At 32.6% G+C, this 12,616-nt stretch overlaps 1 protein-coding gene across 1 annotated transcript; it reads left to right on the top strand.

The window, feature by feature from the left end:
• Positions 1–3,695: 3,695 nt before the first annotated feature.
• On the top strand, positions 3,696–8,882 carry LOC111691814. Its single transcript, XM_023455185.1, has 3 exons — positions 3,696–4,054; positions 4,344–4,570; positions 5,159–8,882. The coding sequence occupies exons 2-3, from the start codon at positions 4,363–4,365 to the stop codon at positions 5,545–5,547; spliced, it is 597 nt and encodes a 198-aa protein (XP_023310953.1). The 5' UTR covers positions 3,696–4,054; positions 4,344–4,362; the 3' UTR covers positions 5,548–8,882.
• The last annotated feature ends 3,734 nt before the right edge of the window (positions 8,883–12,616 follow it).

Here is a 12,616-nt window from a genome sequence, read left to right as displayed (position 1 = left end):
CAAAAACATCGTAGTAATGGGTAGAATTCATTTTAGGATTCAAATACAGGGTGTTCCATTTAAAAAAACATATGTTTGGTTTGCCACGGACTTTTGTGTGCACCCTGTATAATGAAAATATTTTTAGAATATGGATCTCTTAACTATGCACCTCGTGACAAAAAATTATTTCATAATTCCTCGTCGTTCAGGCGTAATCTTCCACCCCATCTTGGTTGCACCACCCTGTATATATATATATATAGAGAGAGAGAGAGAGAGAGAGAGAGATAGAGATAGATAGAGAGATAGAGAGAGAGAGATAAGCCCTCTATGAGGACAGAGTCACTCTATTTTTATCATACACTATAACTCTATCTCGCACACAATCAGACAAAAACGACAGAAACGAACCTTCTTTTAAAAATACATGGGATTTATCATTATTAGAATAACCCATTTTAATTTAAAACATTAAAAAAAATTACAATGGGTTATTCTGATGACGAAAAATAAAACATAATTAACTGTATTATTCAAATAACAATAATGTGCAAAAGTTCTTCAGGAATATTGGCAAATTTATTTTGGAGGAAGAATCCCGTCAACGAACACTAAAAAATATTATTAGAAACCTTAGGTGGCCAGAAAACAGCCCCGATCTCATTGTCAGTCCTTTAGACATATATTTTTTTAAAGACCTGAAAATTTACAAGTATTGAAAGAAAAATACAGGACGAAATGCTTGATAATTTTGAATTTGTTTTTGAAGCAATTAATAGTAAATTAAAACATATTTTCAACTGTATCATCACAATTACTTGCATGTTGATTTGTAAAAATTGTAGGTATTTTAATGTTATTTCGTTTTTAGGTATTCTCCTTATGTTGTTGTAAAGGTTAGTTATAAAAATCGTCGTTTGTTATTTTCACAAGGATGAATTTTAATTTTTTTAATGATTTTTTTTATTTTAAACATATACAGGTATATTTTATGCCAGCAAATTTTGATGTCAAAGGAAATAAAGGAAAAGTCGTACATTTATTTGTATTTAAAGTTTCTTTCTATCTTTAATTATTAAAGCTATAAGTGGATGTCAAAATACAAAAAAAACCTGTACCTACATTCCGCGACGTACTAATAACCCACCTTGTATATTAAATAAATTTATCGTCATCATCAAATATTAAAAAAATTATAATTACAAGCTGTTTAAAATATCATTATGAATTTTGTTTATTTGGAAATACATTTTCTGCAGTATTTCAATACCAAAAAATTAAAATAGGTAGCTAATTAACGAAATTATGATTAAATAACTTAATTGTAACACCGCGGCAGAATATATATCATATTAAACTACATAGATGTTCGTTGATTCTTTAAAAACATTTTTATCAATACCTACATCGTACATTTAAGTAAATACAGTAACGTAACGCAAAAAACAGATATTGATAAAAAAGTGTACAAAAGAAATCCGTAAGTACGCCTGGCAACATTACCAAAGTCTTGTTTATATGTTGCTAGGATACGCGTAGGTATGCGGGCCGCTGCATTTGATCCTTCCTAAAATTCTGCTGGTGGTGTACTATACCGGCAATTCGGAAATTTAAAACTGCTGGCCTATTCGAGTAGTGGTCTGTGGCTATAGCTATTTTGTCTGTGGAACGAGTGACGCGGATATTGAAGCAGCATTGTCATCGCCCATCGCCTGCCTTTAAACAGTTTATACGAACTGCGTCGCCTAGCGCACGATTATACAGGGTGATTAATCAACAATGGGAAAGTCGAAATCTGAAGATACTACACATGAAATGGTGACCATTGGCGCAAACATGCCTTATCTGAAAGTTGATAGTTTCGGAAATACAGGGTGTTGAAAGTTAAAATTTTAAATAGTTTTTTGCGATTATTCTGAAAATATGTAGGTTAGGAATTAGAAAATTTGTGAAACTATATTTTTTTAGGCGACGAATAAGATGCGTGTTATAATTTCAGCATTGCTTATAGAAGGCGCCACTTACGACCAATTTTACCGAAAATTTAGTTAATAACTTTTTACCCTGTATATTTAACATGAAACTTGATTCAAAACCTGAATGAGCTATCATTTTGCAATTAATTATGTACTCTTGTTTCATTTCTGTATCTCGATCCGTTTTCGAGAAAAATCGATTTAACGAACACTATGTTTTGATAATCTTAGAAATTAAAAGCAAAACAAACCAAGTGTTTCTTCGTGTTATTACAACAATTAACAATAAAACAAATAAAATACGTAATTATGATTTAAAGTAATTATTCGAATAATTCACCGTTGACACTGATACACTTTATACGTTTTCTGAGAGATCTTCGAGTTTGAAACAACATATTGGGATTGCGTCCGACTTCGTTGGCAGCGATTTGTATTCTTTGCCATAACTCTTCACACGAGCCAATCGATTCTTTGTAAACTATATCTTTCATTCGAGACCAAATAGAAAAATCAAGAGGATTGAAATCCGGACTTCTGGATAGCCAAGCAAAAATGCTTAGATGGCCAATCCAGCGATTTGGAAAAACTGCATCTAAATATGTACGCACTGGCCAAGAAAAATGCGGTGGAGCTCCGTCGTGCATGAACCACATGTCTTCTTAAATAAAGTGGAACTTCTTCAAGCCGTGGCAGCATTTTTACTTAGCCACCCAGAAGTCCGGACTTCAATCCTCTTCATTTTTCTATTTGGAAGAATCTATTGGTGTTCGTTAAATCGATTTTTCTCGAAAACGGATCGAGATACCGAAATGAAACAAGAATACATAATTATTGGAAAAATGATTGCTTTTTCAGGTTATGAATTAAGTTTCATGTTAGACATACAGGGTAAAAAGTTATTAACTAAATTTTCGGTAAAATGGGTCGTAAGTGGCGCCCTCTATTGGCAATGCTGAAATTACAACACGCATCTTATTCGTCGCCTAAAAAATATAGTTTCACAAATTTTCAAGTTCCTAACCTACATATTTTCAGAATAATCGCAAAAAAACTATTTAAAATTTTAACTTTCAACACCCTGTATTTCCGAAACTATAAACTTTCGGATAAGGCATGTTTGCGCCAATGGTCACCATTTCACGTGTAGTATCTTCAGCATTCGATTTTCCCATTGTAAATGAATCACCCTGTAGATCCAGTATGTATTTTATTGGAAACGCTATTCAAAAAACAATGTGTACGTTCGGAAGTTTTGGAAAGAATGGTATTCGGAGTATAAGAGTGGTTTGTGGAAGTGTTTATTAAAAAAAACTTTTCTGGTATGCCGTGTTTAATTGTGGGTGTAAAGTCGGGCGTGTGGAATAAGGAGAGATTTAACAATTTTGGGAACGTCGCGCGAGGCTGTCGTAACCACAAAGCTTATTAGGAACATACATGATTGTACGGTGTGCGTTAATGTTCGCAGAAGTCTACAAGCCGGACTAATATTTCTATTTGTTATAAAATCTAAATGAAGATCCTTCTCACGAACGTTAGCTTTTCGGTAATATGTATATATCGCAAATGCAACTAAAAATTTCCAGATTCATTTAAAACCGTTTGACCTTGAAAATTTGAAAATTTTCGCCTGCGGCGCTTTTTTTTCTCATTAGTCAGTCAAGGAATATGCTTCACCTATTCTCAATGTCACGAGCTGCCACTGAAGTTATTAAATTGTACCCTACCTGTAGTCACATACTTCTATCCTATACTAATCATTTTGCGATTGACTTGAAGCCGAAAAGTGGGGCGACGGACCAGCGTATTCATACGCATGCGCTTCCTTTATGGGTTTTGATTGGTTGAAAGGAACCAAGAACGGTAAACAGTAAGAAAGCCAAGCTAACCTAAAAATATTCTCATTATGTTTTGTGTTGATGTGTTGTGTTAGTCCTTTGGTGTATTTTCTCTAATAATTGCGACTATTATCCTGTATATATTTTAACCAAAAACTTTATTAAACTTTGTTTGTTGTTAGTTATTAGTATTAGAGATATGGGTAGACTTTGTGCCTTATGTCGTTCAAAGAAAAGCGAAGAAATTTAGCTCCACGGGTAAGTACATTATATTTTTATTATTATTCAATATTGTACACTGAACTGGTTTATTATGCAAAAATCGATATATATGTTTGATAGATATTATATTTATGCGTACTTTTATAGTATATATTCATGGGTATTGTATTGCTTAAGCCATGCTCTTGTAATTAAATTTTCGTTCTTTTGACAAATTACTGAAATGCTGTCGATAAAAATACATTGTTAGGTAGTTCAGCAACTTTCAGCAGTTAGTGTTTGTATTTTATTTTTGTACCTACCTTAAAGAAAACTTTTTCTTTAGATTTCCTACAAATAAGGAAATGGAAGCCAAGTGGAAACTAGCTTGTGGATTTGAAAAATCTGATTGTGTTAAAACCATTGTCATTTGCTCAAACCACTTTAAGGTGGAAGACTATTATACTAGATTTATTGGGTCATATGATAAAAGGAAGTTAAAACCTAACGCTGTACCATCCGTGAATGTTCCGCATAAGGAAAATATTTCTCCAAATGTCCAACAGTTATCAGGTAACCTATATACGTACTAAATATTTATCCAATAGCTAATATATTTTTAATTTTAAGTAACATTTATGCAGGTTCTAAATAAATATAATAAAATTCAGGGCATTACTCCTCAATGAAAATTAATAGGAGTTTTTCATATGAAGAATTCTACGGATCCCTGTGAAAAACGTTTCTCAATTTTCAAAGAGAAATTACCCCTGAATGTTTTTGCATCACAAAGTTACTTTTTAATCTAAAAAATAGGAATAAAGTACCTAATATGTCAATGGAACACAGTTTTTGTAACTTATTTATTTCCTATATTTATGTACAGGGTGGCTGATTTTCGAGCCTCATTGCGATCTTGGAAACAATAAGAGATACAAGCTAGATTAGTTAAATTATGGCAAAGTTGCGCAATCTGATAGTTGTCAAGATGCTATGTTGAACTTTGTAAAATTCTGAAAACTTTCAGAAATATCTGAAAAAAAAACGAATTTTCATAAAATCTTTTACTTTTTTCGACATTATTTGAAAACAAATTACACTTCTGTCTAAATTCTTCTAAATTTTATATTCAGTTTAAATTAAACATGCTTTTTATTACAGCAGTGGAAAAGAAAAACGAGAGCGATGAATTTAGTGAAGTCCCTTCAAAAAAACTTAAGATGGATCGGATGACAAAGAACGAATCAATGGAAAGGATTGTATCATCTCAACCTAAGTTTACTGAATTACCCTCAACTTCTGCCTTAGAAAGTGATCCATTGTCAGGTGAAGATGTTATTGTTTCTACCCCTAGAAAAAATCAGAGAATCGGAAGATCAAGCCCAGATGTAGCAACACCAAGACGTGCTAAGAGAGCTCTCTACCAGTCCCGATATGTTCAAGGTCAACTTCGGTATAGGATTAAAAAATTGCAGCAAGATAAAAGACGACTTGTAAAGAAGATATCGACATTGAAGGAACTTGTAGAAAAATTAAAATCTAATAAGTGAAAATTGTGGCGATATATTAATGGTAAAGTTATAATGGTTATAGTTGGTTAATATTAGAAGATGGGTTGGAACCTTCGGTGTAGACACTATCGGAGATGAGTTCTCCACACACCGAAACGAGGTACTTTTACTGAACATCAAATTTAATCATCCTTGTATGATGTTACCTTGGTTAGAAAAACGTATCGGGAAAAGTACCACCCTTGGTGTGTGGCGAACTCATCCCTGGTAATGCTATACTTGTACAGGGTGTCTCAGATTTTAGTCAAGAAAATTTGACGAGCAATAGAACTTACAAAAACTTATATGAACTTGTATATTTTAAAGCTTCGTTTTCAAGATACAAATTGTTAAAATTAACAAAAAAAAATCCTTCAAATACCCCAAAAACCATCTGGCTGATTATGGTAAAATTCCATTTTTTTTAGTGATAAGTAGATATCTTTATCTGATGTGATTAGACTTTACTCATTTACCAAAAATATTTTTTGGTAAATTTTACACCCTCTATCTTGAAAGTAAAACTGAGAAACCTGTAAATTCATATGAACTTTTCCTTTTATTTTTACAAGTTCTATTACCAGTTATATTTTCCCGATTACAATCTGAGATACTATACTTTTTTTAATATTCCATAAATAGGTGGGAAGCAATATTTATGGTCCATGAATATGAAACCATATTTTCAATTCATGTTCTTTCATTATAACAAAACAACAAAAATAAAACAATTAAGTCAATTATAATTAGATATTGTATTGTTGTTTCGTTGCATCGGTTGGAAAATTAGAAAGAAAAATTGAAAAGTTATTTTTGTAAAAATTGGAAAATGTACTTTTTCAGTGACTGATGAACAAAACCAAATTATATAATTTTTATAAATGTTAAATGTGTATTTACAGGACAGAACTCCCCCAGTAATAGTGGAATTGATAAACTCCAAAATAAAATCAAGAAAATTGAAGTACTCGCAACAACTGAGATGTTTTGCTTTAACTCTTCAATTCTATTCATCCAGAGCATATAACTATGTAAGACAATGGGGAAACCTGCTACCTCATCCGTCAACTTTGAGACGGTGGTACACCATTGTCAATGGAAGACCTGGTTTTACTCAGGAAGCATTTCAAATTTTAAAAGAAAAATCAAAAAATGAATCAGTTATTTGCAACATCACAATAGATGAAATGTCAGTACGAAGCCAAATACTTTATAAAGGCAGCAGATTATTTGGATATGTTGACTTGGGAAGTGGAGACATTCCCACGGATTCTTGCCCCCTTGCGAAAAGTGCCCTTGTTTTTATGGCAGTTGATCTTAGGGGGCACTGGAAAATCCCACTGGGTTACTTTTTAATTAAATCACTTAATGGAATGGAAAGGGCAAATTTATTAAAAACTTGTTTCGTATTGTTGCATGAAACTGGCAAATTTGCCAGTCAATTTGCTTTGATGGGGCTAGTGTGAATCTGTCAATGGCTAAATGTTTAGGTGCCAATTTTGAATACGGATTTGCTTTTAAACCCTATTTTTCTCATCCAGTTACAAAAGAAAATGTTTATGTATTTTGGGATGCTTGTCATATGATAAAGCTTGTTCGCAACACATTTGGAGACAAAAAAGTTCTCTACGATGAAGAAAACTTACCCATAATGTGGGACTTCATAGAAAATATTGTGAAAATTCAAGAACAGGAGGGGCTTCATTTAGGGTGTAAAATTAATAAACAGCATATTTGTTATTATGATAATAAAATGCGTGTTAGACTTGCGGCACAAGTTTTAAGCGAATCTGTGCATAGTGCACTCATATATTTACAACGAAAAAATGCTACTTTTACAGATACTTTTACATACACCTAATACAAATGCTGATAATAATTAATACATTATATTATCAAAATTCAAATTTCATTAGAAAACTCGATGGGTGATGATCGATCTAAGTAGGGATCTTGTACTATAACATTTATTGGTTTTTAAAAGTGATATGTTTTGTAAATTTACTTCTTACTGACACATTAACTAATTTGGATGCCTCATAATGAACTCTCACAGTGATATACTTTAAGCAAATCAATTTAATTAATTCTACTCTGTGGTTGTCCAAAATATTCTGCGTTTTTATATGTTCCACCATATAACTATCAGAAAAAACATGTACATTGTATAAAATTTTGTTTACAATTACTTTTTCAAAATGTTTTATTTTTTTAATAGAACATTCCATTTGCCTAATAAGTATTTCAATCGCCTTACAAATCTTTATAACATCATACGATGGCATAACGTAAGACCCCCTATTTTTCAGATGAGTCAATAGTACTTTATCTTTTCCGACTAAATATTTTCTACAAATTTCACGTAATTTTTTTTAAATTCACGAGGAAATAAATCCTGCTATATATGAAGTGACATCTTCTACGTAAGGAGAGAGTTCGTATAACGTTTTTACATAATCATGGTCAAATAAGGCGTTATCATCTGTTGCTACATTTTCATTTGTCTCGCAAAGCGGATCTGTTATTTTATTTGAGCAGTAATTTAAAATCGGAACATGGTCCAACTGGCAACTGCCATCTTGAGAGGCACACACCTCATTTTTTACAAGGAGCCTTTTATACGCCGCCTCAAATTGAATGGCGTTCGGGTTATTATTAAAGCCACCCCTACTTCTTATTGCCCCAAAGAATGTCTCGATATGGTCCTGACTCAATTTAAAAGTCAGTAGATATTTTAAATTGTGCTTTTTCAAGTCATTGTAAAGTGGAAACATGTTACACAAACATATTATAAAACCAAGGAACCCAGTTTTTCTATTGCTGTCAATGATTCTGGTTCCACTTGAATCTTTTAAGCCCAATAAATATTGTATAAAATATTCGCTACTATTTTTTAAGAAGTTTGCCTAATAAGTATTTCAATCGCCTTACAAATATTTATAACATCATACGATGGCATAACCTAGGACCTCCTATTTTTCAGATGACTTAATAGTACTTTATCTTTTCCTACTAAAGTAATACAATATATTTATTCTTAGAACACTATATTTGTAAATAGCTAAATATTAAAAACTGTTATGGTATAGTGTATATTTTAATAAATAAATAAATAAATAAGTGTATCTTGAGTTTTTTTTTATAATCTGTTTAAACCTTCACTAACTCTTCTATTAATTCATCTTGTGTTGATACTCAGTAAAAATGTTTCAAAATTTTACTCGATAAGAGCCTTCCTAGAATAGTGGACATCATTATCGGATTGGTCTCCTATAGATATTTTATACCATTTTTTTATATTATCGAATAAACTGCAGAAACCACTACAATAAATAATTATGTAATAAACTTTTTTTTTATGAAACAAAATAATTCAGTTGTGCTGTATAAAGCGAATAGTGACGATTTTTTGTTTAATAAATACGCCAATGTTATTTAAAAAATGTCCAAAATTACGAACATAGCCTATGTACACAGTTTTAAAAGCATATAAATTTGTATTCTGTTTTATTTTATTTAAGGCTACAAAATATTAAATACTGCTATGCAATACGTTATTGAAACTAATAAATAGTAAAATAATGTATTGAACATGGAGCCTATTCTATAGAGGACTCAGTAGAAAAGTAAACATTCAGAAATTGGAGTGAACTCAGTGAAAATATATTTAATAACATTTTATATGTACATATATAATCGGCTATAGTACAGAGCATGCCGTGACAATCTTTTGAATTTGAATGCAACCCACATTGCAACCGCGCCTAATTATGGAGCATGCGCAAAGCACACGGAGTACGTCTCACCCCCACTTTTTGGAAACAAGATCATCAATTGAAACTATAGGTAATAATCAGTATAGGATAGAAGTATGTGCCTGTAGTGCTATGTGCCGAAGGTAGTCGTTTCGGAATAGCCCGACACACTTGGGAAAGGCATAAAACTTCTTTCCTAAAATAATTGATTTTCTGAAAATTATACAGTGGTCTTACCGCTTAAAATCAAACAAATGCATAAGATTTAAACAATTTAAATCATTACATTTATAAAAGTTAGAGTAGGTAAAAAAATATATTTGTAACATTGTGGCCTTTTTAATTTATTTGTCATTCACAATTGAAATTAAGAAGCAGCATATTTGATGTATAATGACATGGAAATGCAGGAAGCAGGTAACCCATAATAAAGGTACAATTTTTCTACATTTAATATATGTTTTATAGGTCAATCTCACCAACATTCAAAAAAATCTATCTGTATGGGCGCGTTCTTTTTTACAGCATAAGTTTTTTGATAGAATTCATCTGCTAGATTTGCCATAGATTTGTGTTGACACAAGAATTTGAAATACGTCACTTTCTGCTGTGATACCAACGGACTACTAGAGATAAAATTTAAGAACGGGTTTGTTGGACTTATGGTAGAATTTCTGTTGAGTTTTGAATTCATAACTATATATTTATTACAAAAGCAATGTTAATCAAGATGTTAATACGAAAACGTTCCTGTATATGAAACGTCATTACATATATTATTTTGACGTCTAAAGCCTCTTGTTCGTCCATTTATGTTTCTTTTTAATTTTGCCTTTGCCTAGAGCACAGAATAATCAGTTTTTTAAGGTTCAGATCAATTTATCATAGAACAACCGAAGTCAAAGTACGGTTGAGAATTGCTTGCATCATGATGGCATCAGGTTGAGTTAACCTAAATACATCAGTCATTATTTAAGAACGCGTTTTTGTGTGTCACCGAAAATCCACCAAAAATAAAAAAACACCTTGCTGAAACCTAGATTCCACCAAGGTGAATTTGCGATGTAAAAAAGAACGCCTCCTATATGTAAGTTGGCATTGAAAAGCAGTGAAAATTAAGGTATGACATGCTCTGTAGGTTTAGGTTATACCTATCTTATCCACATTCAAATAGCTGGATCATTAGTAGGTCTATGTTTGGTGATTTTGCTGACGAATGATGTCATCTGTTTACTCGGTATTGCAGATTATTTCAATGTTGAACGAGGATATAGCTGTAGTCCGCAGGATAGTTGTTTCTCACAATATAGTTAAAAACATATTTATTTATAAATATGCAACGGTGGTTAATTAACTCCTAGGTAACCCATATAATATGTGAAATATTAAACGGAATTAAAATTCTGTGTCTTAGATATTTAGATACAGGGTGTTAAATGTATAGTATCACATAGTCATAAAACTTGGTAACATTATTTTCAGCTTACAGATAATGGAAAAAAATTGGATACCTCATGGGCATAGCTAGAGGGAAGAACTAATGGGTAATTATGGCATTCACAAAACATATTAGTTCTACCTAAATATTCTAATCAAGTAGACTTAGATCTAGTATCTGAGGAAGCCAAGGTGTTCATCCTCTATGGATTTATTGGGAAATGTTATGCCTAAACATTTTCTTACAATTCAATTATAAAGAGCAGGCGCTTACACGGCGTCCTGGGTAAGCGGCGACAAACGGCCGGAGCGGCCGGTGCGTCCGGAACGGCCGAAGCAGTGATTTTCAAAATTAGGGCATCATAGGTTCTGTCCTACGTACGAGGTACCGCCCGGCACAAGCGGCTCGTGCGGTTTTCATGCGGACGAGGCGACCAAATTATTTGATAATTCCGCCTATGCCGCTTCAGTTTACATTTTTAAATCTTAAAAATTATATGAGAATTATATACTCGACCATTCGAGAGAATGGACCTGCACTCTTAACAGAAATAGACGTTAGCATGGCGTCGGCCATTTCAATCGCGTCGAACGCGCCAGCCGCACACCGGCCGTTTGTAGCCGCTCACCCAGGACGCCGTGTTAGTCGTATATAAACCATATTTTTTGGCATATCTTTATAGACACGTCATCCAGAGGAATAGACAAGCTATTTTTGAAGGAAATTTAAATAATTTTTAGCTATGCAGTGGTGGTTGGTAGAAATTAAAATGACCATATTTTGATAATGAAATGATAATTCATACCGTTTTTTAACAGTTGATACCCCACAATTTAGTTGTATATTTTGCAAATTTCTTCAGAATCTTTTTCTTCATGAAAGTTCTCCTTGCGGGGCTAGAAAAAATCATCTCCTAAAATGATACGGGTCCTTCGGTAATTAGGCATGATGACAGTAACCAAGATTCAGTAAAATTATGTGTTTATTTAATGAAATAATTCATGGATTATAAAAATAGTACATTATACTATAAGGGAGAGAAATGCGTTATTTTGGCAGAGGTGCAATTTGAAGCCCGAGGGCTACAATGCACCGAGGACAAAATAGCATCTCTCCCGAATGGTATATACTATTTTTTCCATGGTCTCATTAACTTAAAAACACATATTTTGTCATTATGAAGTAAGTAGCACCAGAATTATTGTATTCGGATTTGAGCATTTATTTAGTAGTCGTTGAGTTATTGTCATAACTACAAAATAAACAAACAAAAAGAATTGTCAAATTAAGGTGCTAGTTTGGTTTAGTTTAAAGTTTGTTTAGTGCACAATGAATAATTGTGAGTCGGAAGAGATTGTGGAGGCTGCAAATATTGCAATAAGCAATTTGCTGCCTACGAAGTCAAGATCTTTATACGATATAGCCTACAATCGGTTCAAAAAGTGGTGCGCCGAGAAAAATGTTCAAGTATACAGCGAGAATGTTTTGTTGGCATACTTCAGTGAAAATGCAAAGAATTACAAGTCTTCCACATTATGGGCGCAATATTCTATGGTTAAGTCATGCTTGATAATTTACGACAACATAGATATAAGCAAATTCCCCAAGCTGATCGCATTTTTGAAAAGAACCGGTGACGGATATCAAGCGAAAAAATCGAAAATATTGACAAAGGGTGAAATCGACCGTTTTCTATCAAGTGCAGATGACAAAGAATTCTTAATGATTAAGGTAAGATTACTTTTGTTGTTAGGTATTTCAATTATTAAGTATTTTGATTTTTTATAGGTTGGATTAATTCTGGGGATTGCCGGAGCTTGTCGAACTGATGAACTAGTCAATTTAACTGTAGATGATATTGAGGATGTAGGCTCTT

The sequence above is a fragment of the Anoplophora glabripennis genome, unplaced genomic scaffold (assembly GCF_000390285.2).
Source record: "Anoplophora glabripennis isolate ALB-LARVAE unplaced genomic scaffold, Agla_2.0 scaffold544, whole genome shotgun sequence".
Taxonomy (NCBI): Eukaryota; Metazoa; Arthropoda; class Insecta; order Coleoptera; family Cerambycidae; genus Anoplophora; species Anoplophora glabripennis.
Note: the sequence above shows the minus strand (reverse complement) of the source record. Positions and strands in the feature narration are given on the sequence as shown.

What these genes read in the sequence shown, in the direction of transcription:
- LOC111691814 (XM_023455185.1), top strand. Translation starts at nt 4,363, where the DNA reads ATGGAAGCCAAGTGGAAACTAGCTTGTGGATTTGAAAAATCTGATTGT. An exon ending in AAATGTCCAACAGTTATCAG is followed by an intron (nt 4,571 to 5,158) that starts GTAACCTATATA and finishes TTTTTATTACAG; the next exon opens with CAGTGGAAAAGAAAAACGAG.